At 40.4% G+C, this 19,162-nt stretch overlaps 1 protein-coding gene across 2 annotated transcripts; it reads right to left on the bottom strand.

Moving 5' to 3' along the window:
* Positions 1-334: 334 nt before the first annotated feature.
* SMPD4 (sphingomyelin phosphodiesterase 4) lies at positions 335-18,692 on the bottom strand. 2 transcript variants are annotated; one of them, XM_072880274.1, is made up of 19 exons: positions 18,509-18,692; positions 18,107-18,193; positions 17,464-17,606; positions 17,239-17,314; positions 16,251-16,359; positions 15,581-15,633; positions 14,848-14,999; positions 13,384-13,516; positions 12,654-12,725; positions 9,004-9,093; positions 6,308-6,453; positions 5,747-5,837; positions 4,654-4,754; positions 4,190-4,353; positions 3,295-3,500; positions 2,481-2,714; positions 1,579-1,710; positions 1,284-1,412; positions 335-802 (listed from the first exon to the last, which is right to left on the bottom strand). In XM_072880274.1, exons 1-19 carry the CDS (start codon positions 18,545-18,547, stop codon positions 476-478), a joined length of 2,484 nt encoding a protein of 827 aa, XP_072736375.1. In that variant the 5' UTR covers positions 18,548-18,692; the 3' UTR covers positions 335-475. The 2 variants fall into 2 exon arrangements, with proteins under 2 accessions (XP_072736375.1, XP_072736376.1); XM_072880275.1 differs by lacking the exon at positions 9,004-9,093.
* Positions 18,693-19,162: the final 470 nt, after the last annotated feature.

The following is a 19,162-nucleotide window of genomic DNA, read 5'->3' as shown; positions in this document are numbered from 1 at the left end:
AGAGGCATCTATCTTCTGTGTGTTTTTTTTTTTTTTTCTATCAATCAGTGCAGCTTCCTATAAATTTCTTGGTGCACTGCTATTTCTGTTGCCTTTGTAACTGCTCTGCCTGTAAGCATAATGTGTAAGTCCTATAGCTAATTCTTGCTTTAGAGCAGTGTAAGAGGCTTGAATCAAAAATGTTTCTACATATGGCATGGTTCACTTCAGTATTATAAATACCAATGGCTCATTCTTCCCCCCTCAAAAAAAAAGTTATTCACTAGATTCCAGAGGAATGCTTTTATAAAAATAAAATTTACATTGATTATCTCCACTCCACAAGACCACATCATTGTTTATAAAACTCAATTAACTTTAATATTAAAAAATACTTTAGGAAGATCTGATATGATAATTCAGACATTTTAGTCATTGAATCCCAGGCTCATCCTTAAAACATTTAGTTTTACAAGTGTAAGCTGAGAGAAGGAAATCAGTGTTCGTGTGGCTTCCATCCTTCAGAGAAAAAAGTCATTATTACAGCATAAAGAAAATATCCAATCAGGATAATGAATGTGCAGCCCACTGGCCCAATGTAAAACCAGGATGCCATGAAGTAGATCATCAGCAAAGAAATGAGAGTCCTGTAGCTAGCCAGAAACCTCAGACTGATTCTTGGTCCCCAGTTCTGGCTTGTTCTGTCCTTCACCATGGGACTATACCTGATTTTCTGTATTAGGTGGGGGTTGGTAAGATGATAGCGACAAAGTCTGCCAACAAAATCTTCCCTGGAGCAAAGCACATCCATCTGATCAGCAAACTGAGGTAAGAAAAGTTTAAACATTAGTATTCTACTGCAACTACTGTCATAAAGTAAGTGTCACTTATTTTACAATTTTCTTCATTGTAAGAAATTGGATGAGGACTATAGGAAATAGAGCAAAAAATACCAAAATACACTTCTAATAGTAGAACTGCTTTAGTGCAGACTTGCCTTTTATCTTTCATACCTATAGGAAGAAAAGGATTTGCTTTTCCTGTTTTAGAAACATTCATTCTGAACGATACTCCCTTAGTTCATCAAGCATAAAGAATACATTTAAAATGTTATTTATTAATGTTTTGTGTAGGAAAAGCAGAACTACAAGTAAAGAAGCAGGCCTGATACTATTAGGAAATACCCATCTAGACCTCAATAAAGGAGACAGAGCAAGAATAAACAAAGTGTCATATATGTGCAGGTGCAGTGAAGAACAGGAATTTGCAATGGAAAATATAAAAGGAGACTATGGTGTACTTACTCTTTCATTAAGTGCTGAGGATAAACGAAATAGGAGGCGGACAAGAGTGGCATTTTCGTAGCTTCGGATGGGCTGAAGCTCAGCATCTCCTTGATACTGCACCTCAAATCTACGTAAGCCATTTATGATCTAGAAACAGGAAAATAAACCCCTTATCTTGTAGCTCTCATCTGAAACGCCTTTAGAGGCACCTCTCTTAGCCCCAGTTAAATTGCGTTTCTGTTGCTGTAGAAGGACAACTTGTTTCTTCAAGAACAATCTAGGGTAGCTATATGGAATCTTTCTTCTCTCTCACCTGGTACCTGCCAAGGGGTGTAAGAATGAGGCCATCCTCGCTTTCAATGCAGTCTGGAAGCTGTTTTTTTCCATTCTCGTCTTGAGCTGTCCCACACTTCATCATCATCTGGGTCAGCTGGGCTTCATTCAGCTACTCAAGAATAACACAGTTCTAAAGCATGTGTTTGATCTACCCTCCTCTTCTATTTCATTTCTTTCTCCCTTCACAAACTCCTTAGCAGTGGAAGCCTTTGACAGCCAGCACAGATACCAAGAACTGCTTAATAGCACCTTGGTTAGACATTAAAAGGAGATAAAAGTCTCCAGATTTCTTGTTTGTGCTTGTCAAATCCAAGAGAGGTGTTCTGTTTTATATGTCCCTTACTCCTTGAGAGCTGTCAAATAGCTATCTTGTCCTAGGTCAATTCTGTATAATGGAGTGTGGCTGACAGACAAATTAATCTGTTCTTTTAAGTTTAACCAAAGAAACAGCCTACTTCTAGTTCATCCATTCAACTATAGCTGCAGTTATATGTTGTATTTTTATAGCTCTTTACATTTAGAAGATACTGGACTGTTTTTAAAATTTAAGCCATGTCTTGCCTGTTCGTAAACATGAGAACAGGCACAAGTAAAGAGACAGGTTTAGTGTAAACCATAGTCCAAAAGAGTGGTCACTTGAAACAAAGTGGGCTTAATATTTAGAAATTAAGAATATCTAATTCTATCTATGTTGAAAGCAGTCTTGAAGTGGTCAGGTGAAGTCAAGCCTAAAAGACATTTACAACAAAATTTGCTAGCAGGGTCTCTGGATGGCTTTGTGACCCCACAAAGTACAAAAGCGATAGAAGTATGTTTGAGGAATCCTGACTCTTGTTCACACTGCCACACAGGGAAAGTTCTTAGAAAGATGTTACATACCTTAAAGATTTGGCACAAGTATTCCAGTGCCTTCTCTAAATATTCGTCTGTTTTTTTGATGCTGTCCTGCCCAATTTCATCAAGGTCATTGCCTGTGTAGGAACCATTAATCTCAGATGGTGTAAATCTAAACCATGAAAAGAAGGACTGGCTAGCCATTGTCTCTGCAGAATGGTCTGATATGGATTTTGCCGTCGTCTGTGCCTGACAAATTAACTGAGCCAGTTTTAACACCTAAAACAAAACAAATTAATTGTGTGGGACAAACATAAAGGACCACTAAGCATCAATACATGGATAAAACTGTGCCTTGATACCTGGCAGTGAGAGCAAACCCAGCAAATTCACTCTCTTAGCTCATATGGACTTGTGCTAAGGCTGTTAGTTGCATTTCCAATAGGGCAAAGGTAGTTCTTTGCTGTTGAAGCATTTAAGAAACTTGAGTGCTTCTTAGGTTTTTTCAGCTGCTTTTTTTTTCCTCCTGCTATTTTTATCTGACTGGCTGATAGGTACTAATAAATACAATGAATTAGAAGCTCACAGTGAGCATGTTTGAGAGGAAATACTCACAATATACTACTCCAAGGCAGCAAGCTGTTACATTAACTTCTTATTTAGCAAATAGCAAGTAGATTTTTACAGCTGTGCTGGATTGAGACCCCTCAGGTTCCAGAAGTCACCACCAGTAAACTTAACTATGCAATAGTGCAGGGTGTAAGGTTTTCTACTCTTAACTTCTCATAATATGGATGCTCAGCATTGAGAAAACACCTGTCAAAGTAGAAAGACATGTGACAAGAAACTTGTTGCTTACCAAATTTCTGACTTCTGTGCCAAACATCTGTTTATACTGGAAGTCCTGTCCTTCCAGGCTGTAAACATGACTCTTCACCTTAAATGAGGCATCTGTAATAGTTGGAGGCCACGATGAGAAGAAGCTCCCACCAAGTGTGGGGGTCATAAAAAGTCGGTGTTGACGATGGGGAATAACAAGTTCTGGCTCCAGGAATAACTGTTCTCCTAGAATTTGAGAAAAGTAGTGAAGATGGTTACATAATACTCCTGTTTTCGCCTGGGGAAGGTCTAGCTACAAAGCATCTTAAGTCTGCTGGGCAACTTGCTTTTAGGTAGGCAGGTAGTTCTAGGGGGAAAGAGGCCTTAATTAACTTTTTTTCATTTAATCCTCTCTGCCCACAGCAGAAAATGTCAGAGTGCATTTAAATGCAGACCATACATACAGCATTTTAAGGCTGTAACATTTTTTCAAAGGCAGTGGAGAATCATGACACTTAAGACATTGATACTTGTCAAATCTTGCCTCTCCCAAATTTACTGTATCCTAATTATCCTGAAGTGCATACATGACTAGCTGACTAGCTATTTTGCTAAGTATAGATACCTTTAGAGATATAAGAAGTTTTAATCCTGAGGTAAGTAATCAAGTAAGAAAAACTGACTTTATTGTAAACACCTAATATTGTATTCTTTATTCTTTAAAGAAAAATTGTGGAATGAAATCTAAATGATGGTGGTTAGAAAAGAACTATAGATGTATTAAACCAATACAACAAACATTAGTGAAGACACAGACTTTTGAACGGCAAAATGGGAGAGTAAGTCTATTCATCTCAGTGCTTCTGAGGTAAGATGTAGCCATTGTGAAGAAAGATTGAGACAGGACAGCATAAGATGTCAAAATATCCATTTACCTTTCAGGATCATTTCAGCTAGATTGGGCTGAGCGAAGACCTTGGCTACTCGGAACACCATGAGAGCATTTTTTGGACTGACCAAGTCTGTTCGAAGAGCTCTGTTCAGAAATCCTACAAACAGCTTAGTATACATGAGTAGGTTTTCTTGAATGAAGGCAGCCCTGTCAAAGGGAGTACAGGATTTGTGAGTACAGCTATTTAAATAATTGGTATTTTGTCTTCTGCCAAATGAGTCATTAAGGGGAATGTTTTATACTGTCTCTGGAAGGATGGTCTCTTTGCACTGAGACAAAAGAATATTCGTCTCAAAACAAAAGCTTGTATTGTAAGAAATCATCTCTAATCTTGTACAGGAAGCTAATTCAGGTTGGCAGATGGTTCTTGAAATCCTGCTCTTTTACTCGAGAACTGCATAAACTTGAGGTTTGGTTCAGAGTACTCACAGCTGCTTTCCTCCTTACCATTTCTCCGACACGCTGCGAGGCAAGGGCTCTGCACTTTGTGGCGGCTTTTCTGGAGCATATCTCCAAGGCTGCAAGTAACTTAACCACATCTCAAGAACCTAAGCAAAATCACACATAAAACCATGTGAGTATCAATACTTTTTCGAAAGGAAGACAGAGTTTTTTGTTTGTTTCTTTTAAACCTAGTGAATGTTATCTTGATGACACCTAAAAGTTTTTAGGAATAAAGCTCTCTCTAGTAATCTGAGTATCTTTGAAAAAGAACTAAAGAAACCCAAGAGCATGTTCATTAGGACCAATCTGGATATTCTGTAATACCCAGATGAGATGGCACTCAAACAGCTACTACAAAAAAAGAAAAAAAACTTAGGTGGTGGCTATATTTAAGGTGCAGTTAACAGCTCTGATAGTGTTCACTGAACCTCTATTAAAGTAAGTAAACAAGATGCTACATGAATATCATTTCAGCTCTCACCACCCTGAGTCCTGATTGCACTGAAGCCAATAGGTTTGCCATGGCCTCTGTAAACATTTCTTCTGACATTCTGCCTTACGTGTGTACCTCAAACACTGCAACAGAGATAACTATAGGTCTAGTGAGCAAGATCTAGCCCTGCTACATTCTGCATTTTTAAACTCCTACATTAATTACCAAGAGTCATGGTCTGATGTATTTCTTTTCCTGCTTGCAGGAGGTAATAGCTGCAGTATCTTGCTATCGTAAATTAATATCTTATTACTTTTGTTTATGAGCTATCATATTAGATAAGATATTAAGAAATTAGAACGTATTAGAATGTATCTGTTCTAAGAGTAACCTACCTCTTAGGAGGTAGTAACCTACCTCTACCTACTTCTTGTCAATCAACAGCCGTTTTCAGTGTCAGGAAAATCAGCCAACAACCTGTAGTAATTCTCACCAAGATCTATTCTACTTCCTTCTCATGTCTAATTGGCACTCTTTTTCTAACGTTAAATGTACATGTTATATAAAGAATTTCACTGCTCTAGAAAAAAAAAGTAAAGACCAAGAAATAGCTGCTAAACAGCAATAACTAGTACAGACTTAGAAAGAGAAGCAGGTACGTACTGCTCTGAAAGAGGCATCCAGAGGCCAGTGGCCAAAACAGTGTTGCAGAAAAATATAAAGCTTCTCCTGGACAAACCGAGGAATTACAACCCTGCAAACAGATTCAAAGACAGTCGCATGTATAAACCAGCAGCAATTTTAAAAACAAAAAAACCCCAACTCTATCAACCAACAACCCAACACACTTCTGCAAATGCAAACACAGGAAGGACTGACCCAAACTTCTTTCTTAACTGAAGCTACTTCTGGCCATTGAATTTCAACTCAAATACATAAATATAAAATTCTCCACTAACCTTGGCCAGAATCCGCTGGTAGCGTTTTCTTTTCTCTGACTTGTGCCAAGACACAGACTAGTGTAATAGCAAGACATCCCCCCTCCTGAAGCTGCCCCCCCCATCTAGTGGATGCGACAAACATAATCCATTAGCACTCATGTACTTTTAATAATGTACTTCTGTATTTAGCCATTAGAACAACCTAATTCAACCTCTCAGTGAAAGCAGAGCTTTTCAGGGAGAAGCTCTATATGTTGCAGAGACAGGCTGCTCAAGTACCTACCTTTTAAACTCCTCTAGTGGGCTGGCTGTGTGGGAGTGGGCTGAAGGGGACAGAGGCTCTGGTTTCAAGCTGTTGCTGAAAGCATGCAGATGTTTCACAAGCAGTCTTACCACTAGCACATGCTCTTCAGTGGGCTTAAATGACTCCTAGATTCAAAGCAAAAGACAGGAAGATAATGAGTATCATATGCTAAATGTCCAGGTGATAATTCAGGAAAATTATACTCTCAGATCAGAAATAGAAATACAAGAAATGCTCTCTTCCTTCTAGGTTCTTCACCGTAGTTTGGTGCCACCTGATTTTAGACAGCCTTGCTCCCCAGGACAAGCTGCATCAATCTTCTGCCAGCAGTTCACTAAGATACAGTAGTATATTTTTGGTAATGTGATTGTAAGAAAAAGTATCTACAGTACTCTAATGCACTGGATTTCAGGCTAGCATTAAAAAACAGAATAACTTGTAGATTTCGACTTACCTCTTTCTGAAAAAAGAATATTCAGCCTTTCATTATGGTTATAAGTTCATTGCTGTGGACAGCACAACAGATCCTTTGTTTATGCTCTTGGCTGGCTTTACTGAGTTCTCCTTCCTATGCTGGTACTCATCTGCCTTACAAGAAAGAATAATCCTAGAAAGAGTTATGGTAAGAATAAGAACCACTTCAAGTCCTGCGTGGTCCTGTTGCTTCTAGCATCACTATGGGTAGAAGTAGCCTGGGTGGCAGTAGCACAAGGAGTGATGGTGAGCCACAGTGATGTTACTAATAAACGAGCGAGTGTATGATATAGCAGAGAGATGAATGAGGTAAAAAAGAGCCAGCTCTCCTGGGTGCCCAGCACCAGAGCTGGTCTGCTGCAGAATCTGGGGACAAAGCAGTAACTCCTTGCTACTGTGATCTGCTTTAAGAGTACTGAACTAATCTCAATCCACTGCTGAAGGCAGATTTTAAGATATCATTTGTATTCCAAGTTTCACAGCTCTCATGTTTCTCAAAAAGTGAGAAGAATGTACATGAAACAAAAGTTACAGCTGCCAGTATAATGGAAGATGCTGGAAGAGTGTATTAGACAATAGCTGCAAGATGTTTCCAGGATGCTAAGTGCAGCCATGCTGAGGTAAGATGCTGAATATGACTCTAGGGGACTGGCAGGCATTTTTATACAAAAAGCTTCCACTTCTTAAATCCCTTCAACAGTATTTCCAGTGCTGGGGACAGGGAGCAGGGGGTGTCTGTGTGTGTCTTTTTGTGTCCTTTCTCTACAACGGCTGAGGCAAAGCAGATGTGTTTTTACAATCTCTTAAGATTTTTAATACGCTGTAAAGTTCTCTCCAGAAAAAGATTCAAGGCTTGATGATAGATATAGTCATGTAGTACAGCCAGATCTGAGACTCTTCAAGAGAGACGATAACCTGTTACCAGTTCTAATGAAGGCTGGTCTTGTGTTCTTGACAGCTCCTGGTAAGTCAGCATGTTTTCTACAGTCCCAAGTTTATACAAGAGGGTAGAACTCTGAGAAGTTACTTGGTCCTAGGAGTTTAGATGAGGATCTCCAAAAGCAATTAGAGAGGTTGAGTACTCTGCTATAGGCCTTGAAAGGGTGTAATTTTAAAAAAATTCTAGGCTCCCCTTGAAGGTAGCTTTTGATCTTACAAAACCACCAGTACCACTATTTCAATACATCGTTTCAGGTGATGCTAGTTTTTCCACTTAGCAAATCTTATAATTTCCTCTTAGCCCGGATCAGCACCATTACAAACATTACTGGTTTAAAAAGTATTTTTCCTCACATGTGTTTTTGTTGTCAAACCTTAGCTTACCAGATGGATGTATGCCATTCTTTTCTTAACACAGTAATTAGATAAACATAATAGTAAAAAAGATTTAAAGACAAGTAGTAGTTCCTGTTTTCCTTTCTAAGCAGTACCTTGAGATATCATAGCACTTTATAAAAAAAAAATAAAGTATTAAACAGCAGGAAAATTCCATGTAGTGCTAAAGAGCTTTATAGTATAATAAGAGCTTTACAGTACATATGCTCAGCCCTCCCCTTTCCCATAATGAAGACCCAATGAATAAAGGGCTGAAGTAGGGAAAGAGGAATCAGCAATCTGTTCCAACAGGAATGTTTTTACATGCACATTTCCTGAACAATCTGCAAATGTACCACTCCTGCTTTTGCAAAACTGGACAGTCAAGTTCACATTGCCACTACAAATTTAGTACTATCCAATGACGTTTCACTGGCTAAACAAACCTAGATGTTACCTACCTTAAATTTAGGTGACAGCCACGCGAATTCTGATCTTCTCTTGGATGCAAGGTTTGCTTAAATGACTAGTGTGTGAGGGGCAGAAATCTGCTATCGGTGAAGCCAGTTTTGGTGTAAAAAAATGTCAGCATAGCTGATAAGCCTCTTTCTACAATGCATTACAAGAATGCATCTCTAAAAATGGAGTTCCCAATTAGTCCTCATAATATGCTCGATTTTAACTATTTTCTCCGTAACCTTTGCTAATAACTCTCACTATCTGTTTTCACTGAAAATTTAGTAAATCTCAACACAGTATTCTCAATCAAGTTGTAAACCCACACCTCAGCAGAAAAAGCTGCTGTACAGCTAGCACCAATACACTTTGCAGATTATATGATGGAACAAGATTTTTAAAAAGGAAACAAAATGAAAAGATGATAATACTTGGTATGCGTGGAGGGCCTGGTAGCTGGATTGGGCAGGACTACCGTGGTGTTTACTGGAGATACTGAGTCGGTAGTGGAGAACCTCCAGCTGAGACAACAGAAACAAAAAGGAAGGGGGGGAGGGAAAAAAGGAGAGAAGAGAGCAAGAGAAAAAAAAAGTGAGAATGAGCCCAAGGAAGAAGGGTGGGGGAAAAAATGAACATCACAAATACAGTCAGGGACAACATATCACAACAACAACTGCAGCCACGCTATCCTCTTCTTTCTGGTTTTCAGGAGGTTGATTCCACAGTTATTTCATACCCTTTATCAATTTGGAAATACAACTGGGAGCAGGTGTCAAAAAAGTATAGCTGTAAGTGGCTGTGGCTGTTCTCTTTGCTACCCTCAGAGCAAGTACTGGTAGGGGACATGGAGCTTTTGCCAAATAAACTCCCCATTTCAGAAGTTAACTGAACTGCAGCCACAAGGATTTACAGACTGTTATGGTGTTTTATTAAGTAATGGAGTAAACGCATTCAATATGTTGCAAGCTTTTTTAATACTATTTTGAAAACTTTGTCATTTCTTCCTGTGCTGCTGGAGAAGCAGGGTTTGTATACTGGGAAGAAACTCAAGTTGATATTTTCTTCTTCCCAAGGAACAGGAAGTAAAAAACTTTGGCTTCTTATAATCACTGTGAACCTGTCCAGTAAGTTTCCAGTTTGGAGAAATCCTCTGTCTTCTCTTTCTACTTAAAGCCCATTTAGGAAGGCTGCAGGTCTTGCGAATTTCCTCAAAAGAGGAAATTACTTTTACTATTAGGGAAACATCACTTGTATAACAAGGCAAAAGACATACCTAACATACAGTGTTATATGCTGATGCAAAAGGCATCTTGCCTTAACACCGAAATCTCTGCAAGCCTCAGCCAGAACCCTTCTTGATGAATACGGTAAGGAGTATTTTTTGACAATGAGATGGTGAAGAGGATACTGTAGCGACAGTGACACACATGTATGAAATTAATGAAAAAACACAAAACAAAAAATGTACACTACACAGATCCCAATGACTACTGTCAGGCCTCTAAACTAACTCTCCAGATCACACCTCTGCTGTCTTTGAACAGCCCCTACCCAATCTCCTCTAGTGCCAGTTTGGCATCTTTTGGTTTTACAGTCTTAGAGTGGTAGCATTGTTACTGCAAGCTCCCCAACAGCTCAAACACATCGGCTTCGTAATCGACTCCCCTGCCACAGGAATCCTCAAGAGCCTGTAGTCTAATGGGTGTTCCACATGCAGTGCTGGGGTCTGTGGCACCTGGCATTGGAAGGTCAGGAAGCATTACATAAAGTTTTATCAAACAACTTCTTTTTAAGGGTTCATTGTGATCCCAGCAGAAGGGAATAGGAAAAGAGATGCTGCACGCTTGGGCTCTGGATCATCCAAGAAAGAAAATGCAAATAGACAATGCAAAAGAATGGGAAAATAGTTGAATTAATGGGGAAAACAGTGAAATTCAGCATCGCAACTAGTATCAACCTCAGCTTTGCACCAGACCCAGAAAGAATTCAAAGCAGTAAAGCAGAAAAGAAATACATCTTCTCAAAAGAAGTTATTAATTATTCATTCCCATTCCACCACCTTCTACTTATAAACAGAAGTCTGTGATTACATTAACAAGGTTTAAGGAAAATCTATCATTCCTTGAGGCACTTCACAGGGAAGTTACATATCTGGGATCTGGCTTGGCCCATCAAAGAAAACAAGTCTGGCTGCTGGACAAAGAAAGAGAAAGTTCTGTGGAACCTCATCCCACCTTCCAATACAGGTATGCAGCCATTTCAAGTCACTGATGGTCAAACGGGTCTAGATCCAGGGATGAATGGTCACTAATTACCCCTCCTTCCAAATGCACAGAAGGCTAAACAGAATAAAGTGAACCTGCATAATTATTAATAATTTTAAGAATAAGATTTAGGGTAATCTTGGGTTTCCAGTCAAGCCCTTTAACCCTTACATTAAAACAAAACTTCGCATTTCTGCATATTTTACTTCCTCATTTGAGGAACTATGAAGCAGACTATTCTCCTTTAGCCCACCCTGAGACCAGTCTACAAAGCTTAGTTTCAGCATCGCAGGCTTATGAACAGTCCTGTCCCCAAACGATCTGGAACCTTTCCTCAGTCCTGCAGGAGGGATCCTTTGTCCATTTATGGATGTCATGGGGAATTCCAGTCCCCTATTCAGGTGTTCTAACCCCCAAAGAGTGAAGACTTCCTTTTTTCTATGCCCATGATTACTTCCCATCAAAGATGAAACTAGAATACTGTCAGGGAGTTATGGCCTCAAGCTGTGGCTCAGCACACCTTGTGGAGGATCCTGAAGTGATGATTTCAGATGATAACTTTAAGCTCTACCTAGGCCCTATTCCACCACAACATTGATAGTCATTGTCTATAACTGCTGCTCCCTAGTGTTAGAAGAGAGCATCTGAAACACAGAGGGTGAACAGAGGAGAGAAGTTTAAAGCAATCATTATTTCTGGCCTAAGCACAGCGCTTGATGCACAGAGACTGGACAGACAGACAGACCAAAGGTACTTCAAGCAAAGCGTTTCCATCACAGGTGCACAGCCATGCTGCTGGGGGTCTCAAGTGGAGACTTTGCAACATTAGTGAGTTTGCATTTTGACCTCAACTTCAAGAATAAAAGACAAAACCCATCACACTTCAGCTCTCCAATGTTTTTCCCTAGCAAAATATAAATATATGTTATTTTATAGTCTGTGGAGTGAAGGATCAGAATTTCTCAGTCAATCAACTCTCATATTGCTCTTTCACACAGGAATAAATCCTGAGTAGCTTTTATATTTCTCTCCCCTTCTATGAAACTCCCCCTGTGACCCAGAGGGAATTCAGAGTATCAACATTTTCTCCTTCAAATTCCCTTTACATTTATAATGCCTTTGATCTTAGCCTCCCCAACACTTACTTAGATTTTACATGCAGTATTTTGTTACTGAACAGGCCACCTCAAACTGCTTAAAACAGCGTATTAGCTGAGCAAGAGCTTCTAAGATATTCTGAACTCTATAGCTACAGAACTGCTTTTGACACCATTACGGTGAAAAGCATATTTTGGAATATGAAACAATAAAAAAGGCTTATTCACTTAACACTGAAGGACAGTTTAGTAAGATTTCCTTTTTTAATTTGGATTTATGCTAAAAAATGGTTACAGATATTAGAAATTGGTATTTCAGTAACAGTTGCTATCACTGATGAAAATAAATTTTAGCTATTTTTAGCAGCCATGTTGCCCCAGTGGGATTTAACACTATGGTTTTATAGTGGCATCTTCCCCGTCATTATAGTTTGATTACTGGTGTTCAGATTGTTGTGACCATCCCACAAACTTCTTTTACAAAAACAAAACAAAAACAACACAACTTCTGCAATGAAGGCAAATCTGGATGACACACTTATTCACAACACTCTTTGTAACTGGATTAGCGATTTTGACACACTCACGTAGATACTCTGATAAGTTACTTCTTTCCTTTGGACCAATATACCAAAAAAATTCTCCACAGAATAGGAGATTTACCCCAAGATAAGAGTTCAACCATCAGATGATGCTCATGAATGAAGTACAAACTATTACCTTGACATGAGGGGACTGCATTTTCTGATACATTTCCAGTGAATAATGATGAAGCCACATTTCAACAAAGATCTGCAAAACAAATATTTTCTCAGCTAGGGAAAGAGAAATAATCCAGGACTTGTCAGTCACAAGGTAGGTATAAGGGAAGACCATAGTATATAATTTGAAAACTAAGCTGTACTTGTAACTAGACAGGCACCTATTCAGAGACGTTTCAGGTTACCATCGTGTCAGTGCAAATGACTGAGTTGGCATACTGTTAGCACTTGCTAAGCATCAATAATTCAGTTCAGCAACATGGCAGGAAGTTGTTTCAGAACAACTGTTAAGTCCAGATTCTCCTTTCCCTTCCCTTGATGGTGAACCGAACCAACTTCTCTGTGCTCAACCTTTGCTTAGAGCATAGAATTGATGTAAGATTAAAATAAATAAATAAAAAAAAAAAATTAGGTTTAGAAACTTTTCTAGAAAAAATTACTCAAATGCTTAAGATCAGTTGTTAGATATGCAGTCTAAAAAAAAAAAAGATATTAAGTGCCTTTCTAAATCACAACTTAACAGTTTCACAGTGGTTCTTTGTTTCACTAACAGAAAACAACAGCTGCACTGCTGAATTCCAAAAACAAGCTAAAGCAAAATGACATAACTCTCTCGTTTAAAAAGAAGAGATTCCTCCGTTAGCAGCAAGAAATGTTGTGGGGTGTTTTCTTCCTTAAATACAACTTACCTGAAGCAGTGTTTCTGATCTCCAGATCTCCTGGGAAGCTGGGTCAGCATTCACAGAAGGCTGATGGGCAATGTGCCGTTTCAGCAAGCTGGTGTGATGCATGCCGTAGGAAGTGAAAGGCACTGCTGGAGACCTTGAAAGCCAAATGAATGGAAATACTGAAGTCAGTAAGCCTCAACAGAGGGAAATACATAATTGCTTTTAATTACTGGTTTATAAACTGGAAAACAGTTTTTAAGAAGTAAAACTGTATAGCTGATTACACATTTCAAGCTTCTGCAACATGTTATAATTACTAGTCACTTTAACCATAAACAAACACTACATCACTGCACTGAACCAGTTTTACACAGACCTGATGTTATGTTCAATAATACATAGCTTTTTTACTTTCTCCTATTCAGTTTGTTTTCTTTCACTCTGCCTGCCATATTCATAATTCACCTGATCTGTATTTTCCCAGGTATATGCTAAGGCTCAACAGACCATGGAAATCAATATTTGAAATGTGTTTAAGATGAAGTTATATAAAATATAATAGCTACTTATTTTTACATTTGTATAAAATTGCTAATATTTTATAAATTTGAGTAGCAAACCCAATTTTGAAAATGTGGACTTTCACACACTTAGTCATTGCAAAGAACAAAAGACTGGGTGCTTGTATTGGAGAATTTTCACTTCAACTTTGAGTTTGTTTTTAGGCCATTATCACACAGACATATAGAACTTCAGTAAGTGGTCAAAAATCTTTCATCCTATTCCTTCCAGTTGTGGCTAAATAGCTTGATCTATTACTATGCAAAAAGTCACCTGAAATGCAGTCACTCATTATATTATTTGATTACTAATATGTGTCTTGGCTTTTTATATCAGGAAGTTATGAACTAAGAAACCTATGAGCATTATCAGTCTGCAACAAAGCCACAGACGTGGTCCTGACACAGCAATTTCAAAGAACTGCAAGACAGGTGATGAGAGCATTAAACAATTAAGGATGGCAACCTCAGAACTGAAACAAAATGACCAACTGCCAAGTTGTCTAGCTTTATAGCAACATTAATGAAAGATGCAAGTTTCCTTGTAACAGTGGTTATCACCAGTGCCATCTTTACCACATACCATATGTATCTGAAGATAGTAAACACTACTGTCAAGTACAGCCACATCTGTCCCACTCCAGTTGCAGGGCACAAAACACAACTGGAGTTGCTGAACCGATGAATTTTTGTTGCTTGTACATGCCTTTTCTGCTCCAATAGTAGCTACCTTTCAGACTTTCAAATGAAACCTTTATGGTAAAATTAAGTGAACATAAATCTATTTAATTTTTGTAATTATATAATAAGTACATACAGATCTTAAAGAGCAGAGGTGTTTTCTACTTGTTAGAGATTTCGTTCCAACAAGCCGTATTTTGTAAGCACTGTTCCCACAATTTGCCTCTGGCACTGTGGTCATTACCTGGGAGTCGGGGAAGGGATGGCTCCCCCAGGATTGGAAGAAGGTGGAGGAAGGACACTTCCTTCTGTGGGTAGGAAACACTTCAGGTATGTGTCCACCAAGATGAAATAAGCACTGTTGGAAGGGCTGACATGATGGGTGACAGGTGAGTTCTGAAACAGACACACAGGATATACATGGAGTTATATACTGTAGCTTTAAGCCACTGCTAGGGAGTGTCTGCTACACAGCCAGACACATTTAGTATAAATAAGCAGAAGCCCAGTCATTATCAAGGGTGAACTGACAACAAAGTCACTTTGGAGCAAAGGTAAAGTAACTAACTGCAACAGAACTGTTGCTGTAGCAGTGAATGTAACCAAGTATGAGAAGAGTGCAGTTATATAGCACAGGTAACGACAGGAAGAGGAACCAAATACCCAGACACCATAGTACAAAGCTGTGGTTATGACTGTAGAAACGGTGTTACTGGATAGAGGGGTAGGAAACCCATTTGGAATCCATTGCCTGCTCCGTGTTGGCATGTTGTTGGACAGACTGCTTCCTGGTATACCTACGATGGGTATTTTGTTTATTATCCAGTCTTACATCATCAACTGAACCAAAGCAATAACAAATTCTAAAAGTACAGATGAAACTGCTGTTAATTTTGCCGGACAGCATCTCAGCAGGGTCTTAAAGCATTGTGAAGAAAGGCTAATATTTGAAGGGAAAAATTGCAAAAGGTACTTACTTTCTGTGTAATCAAACTAATTGCAAAGTAAAACATGTAATATTCAAATGGATCTGGAAGAACAGAGTCAAGGATCACATAATAAAAAACAGGTACAGCTGTTAGATATCTGGGGATGCTGACTAGACATTAAATTTTTATTTTGTCAATGCTAAATTAACTTGCTAGAGCTTAACAGCAAATTCAGCTTTGCCTTCTTGCTTTCCAACTGACTCAAACATTGGTAATTGAGATTTTCTCTATGTGGCAAGGTGTGTTTGCATTACTTTTCTTAGCACATTTGACTATCTCAAACTGAAACCAGTGCAGCTGCAGCTAGACTGCTTCCAATAAGTACACCAGCTGCAAAGATAACATGCCCTTTTTCTATCATATTACATACATAAACTAGGAGTAGTTACAAAAACAAAAATTGTGAAATACAGTCTCTACTGAAATCACTGGGAATTTTGTTGTTGACTTGAATAAGGCCAGAAGTTCCCCCACAAGGGTTTACATGAAGAGGATAAATTTATTTTTCATTGGAATCTAAACATTGCTAATCAGCCCAAACTCTTTAGAACGACCGTGATTTACCACAGACACATAATAAATACACAACAGAAATGCTTGTAATGTCTCAGTTTTAGATATTTAAAAGGAATTAAATATCCAACTGCTAAAAGGATACTAAGAGCCAAATTCAAACCTAAACCACCAGATGAAGGAAACTGGACTTTGTTGTGGTATAAAGAGCATTCTGGTAGGACTTGCTCTTGTATTGAAGCCTTCACGGGGCCCTGAAAGAAAGAGTAATGAATATTAATCAGGCTACTCAGCATACTTGCAGAGTATGTTTTCAGATAGTGAAGTTCTGCTGCATTCCAGCATTCTGGGATCATATCTACGTTCAGCTCAGTGGGGTTTTACTGCATTGCAGCAGTTCCTTGTGCAAATGCGTGCTCTTTAGATAACTGCCAACTTTCTCACTGAAAATGAGTATTCAGTATAGGAAAAAAAACGAGCCTTCACCAAGACTTTTCCAACTCACCAAGTTGGAGTGGGAGCAGCAAAAGACTGGTGTTTGCCTGATGGCTGATGGTTTTGTTAGGGTAACTGAGCTGCGGACCAGCAATTACTATATACTTAAATGATGTTTCCTTTTGTTAAAGAATGTAGAACCATCTGAATCAATTTCTAGATAGCAGGCAGCAATGGAAGAAACACAGTGAAACAGCTCTGCAGATAAACATTTCTGTTTGAAATGCCATACTTCATATCCAGGATAGCAGTTAGTCTTCAAACACACGGAGACAAAGCGCAGCTTGGGAAAGCTCTGCTCTGTGGCGAGCGTGGAAAGCTATTTTCAGTCCTGCAACTACTGGTAACCAAGATAAAGCACACGACTTCCTCTGGGGACACGATAAGAATCACAATGCAGCTTTCTTGGCTGAACAGCACAAAAATCTAGCTGCTGACAACCACCATCTCCTACAAAGTTTATGGCTGGGAACTCTCCTCCTCTAGCAACTGCTTAAAGAAACGGGTATGCTCTAAAAACCTGGAGCGCCGAGGCTATACCTTGGCCTATACTGAACTGTACATATAAAGTGTGTGCAAAGTTCCAATAGCTGCAACAGCAGCTTCATTCTCTTCTTACAAATTTTTCAGTTACTCACTGGAAGATATGAGACTGGGAAGTCATATCTGTACTCTTCTGCTTGGAGTTTGTAAACCAGCTTCATCATTGGGCCACTGCAAACAAGAATCAGAAAGAAAATCCATGGTAAGTACCCTCTCCTCTCTCGCTTTGTGAACTTTTGTTTGCACAATGGAAAAACGTCAAACACTGGTTATTTGTTCACCATAAATTTTTTAATCTGTGCTGAAATTAATGAGTTTACCTGGGATCCAGGAAATCCAAAGCCACAGAATATTCAGTAGGATTTGTTCTTCCTTGCAAACAGCGAAGATTCCAGCCTACGATGATGCCATCCAGGCTACCAAAAATGCTCTCCACCAGCCATGGGAAGATGCCATGTAGTTCCTTTAAGGAAAACAGACACAAATAGTTCGTCCATACAATTCCTCACTTGAACAGTCTCTATTGCACGTACTAGAATGCACACAGATGCCATCTGCCAGCTGTTTATGACTGTTTCGAGATCATGACTGGGCAGAGCTTCCATTCAAAAGAATGTATTATAATATGGCAATTACAGGAAATCCATCCTGATTTCTGATACTACTAAAGTTCCAACGATACTTAGCAGCATCGCATGCAATTATTTGTCACGTTTTAAAAACTAATTTTCCTCGTAAATTGAGGCTGAAAGGTATTAATGAAGTGCAGTCACCTGAAATAATCTTTTAATGACTAGAAAAGGTTTTTAACTCTTGGGAAATGCTGGATTCCCACTGTTTCACCTGTGGTCCTCAAAACTCTAGATAAGAGAAATAGGAACAAAGAAAATAGTAATATGAAAAAAGCAAATTCCCCTGAAATACACCGGGCAGTGAGTGTCTGAGAAGGCAGCGACTGCTCACCTTGGCGGGAAACTCCTCAATGACCGTCTCCAGATCGTGGCACCTCTGCACAAACGGTTTGTTTATGCAATCTGCCTTCAGCGTGGCCTGTTACAAATCATAACGGAAATCACATCACCGTTGCCAGAAAGGCCAATATCACGGCCGTGACGTAAAGATCCCCTAATGACGTCGCTCCTCCGGTACAGCATTTCTATCGATGCGGCTGAAGTTACACTGACCGACCTTGTAACTTCACAGGCACGTAACAAAGCTGACAGTTAACCGGAAACCGCACGGCCAACCCAAACGGGACGGCCCGCGCCGCTCCCCGCCCGCCCCGCTCGGCTCGGCCCGGCCCGGCCCGGCCCCGCGGGCTCGGTGTGGCGCCTCCCCGGTGACCGCCCGCCGCTCCCCACCCACCAGCAGGAAGCTGGGCTGCTGCAGGTGCGGGCCGGCCATGCCGCCTCTCCCCCCGACCAGCGGGACGCGCGCTTCCGGGACGCGCTGCAGGAAGAGGTGCGGAAACGGCCGTTAACGCTTCCCGGCAGGACCGCGGCGCCGGCTCCCTCCCGGCCCCCACCTCCCGCGCTCGGCGCCGGCGCGGCCCTTGTGCGTCACCACTCTCCTCCGGCGCGCCGCCGTGACGCAGCCACCGCGCCTCGCGGAGGGGAGCGTGCCGCTGTTGCCATGGTGACGGGCCCAGCGCCGTTCCCCCTCCGACATGGCCGCGCCGAGGGAGAGCCCTGCCCCGGCCCGGGTGGCTGCCAGCCCCTGCCCGAGAATCCGTTGCTTTGCGGGGGGCTGCGGGCGGTTCTTTTGCGGCCGTAACCGCAGAGCTGTTAACAATGAACGGTGTCGCAAGACAAAAGGGACGGCGGGCAGAGAAGCCCGCAGCAGCCTGGGGTTTGGTGGTGGTGAAGCTGAAGCCATCGTTTGCTCAGACACTGGGGTTTGGAGACAGCCTCTTGCGAGCAGATGAAAAGCGGTCTGAACAAAGACAGACCTCATTGCTGATACATACTGCCTGGCGTCAAGAGGACGGTTTTCCTCCAGACTATGGGGGAATTTAAAAAC

The sequence above is a fragment of the Ciconia boyciana genome, chromosome 15, assembly GCF_034638445.1.
Source record: "Ciconia boyciana chromosome 15, ASM3463844v1, whole genome shotgun sequence".
In the NCBI taxonomy this organism is placed as follows: Eukaryota; Metazoa; Chordata; class Aves; order Ciconiiformes; family Ciconiidae; genus Ciconia; species Ciconia boyciana.
The sequence above is the reverse complement of the archived record's forward strand: the minus strand, read 5'-3'. Positions and strand labels throughout refer to the sequence as shown.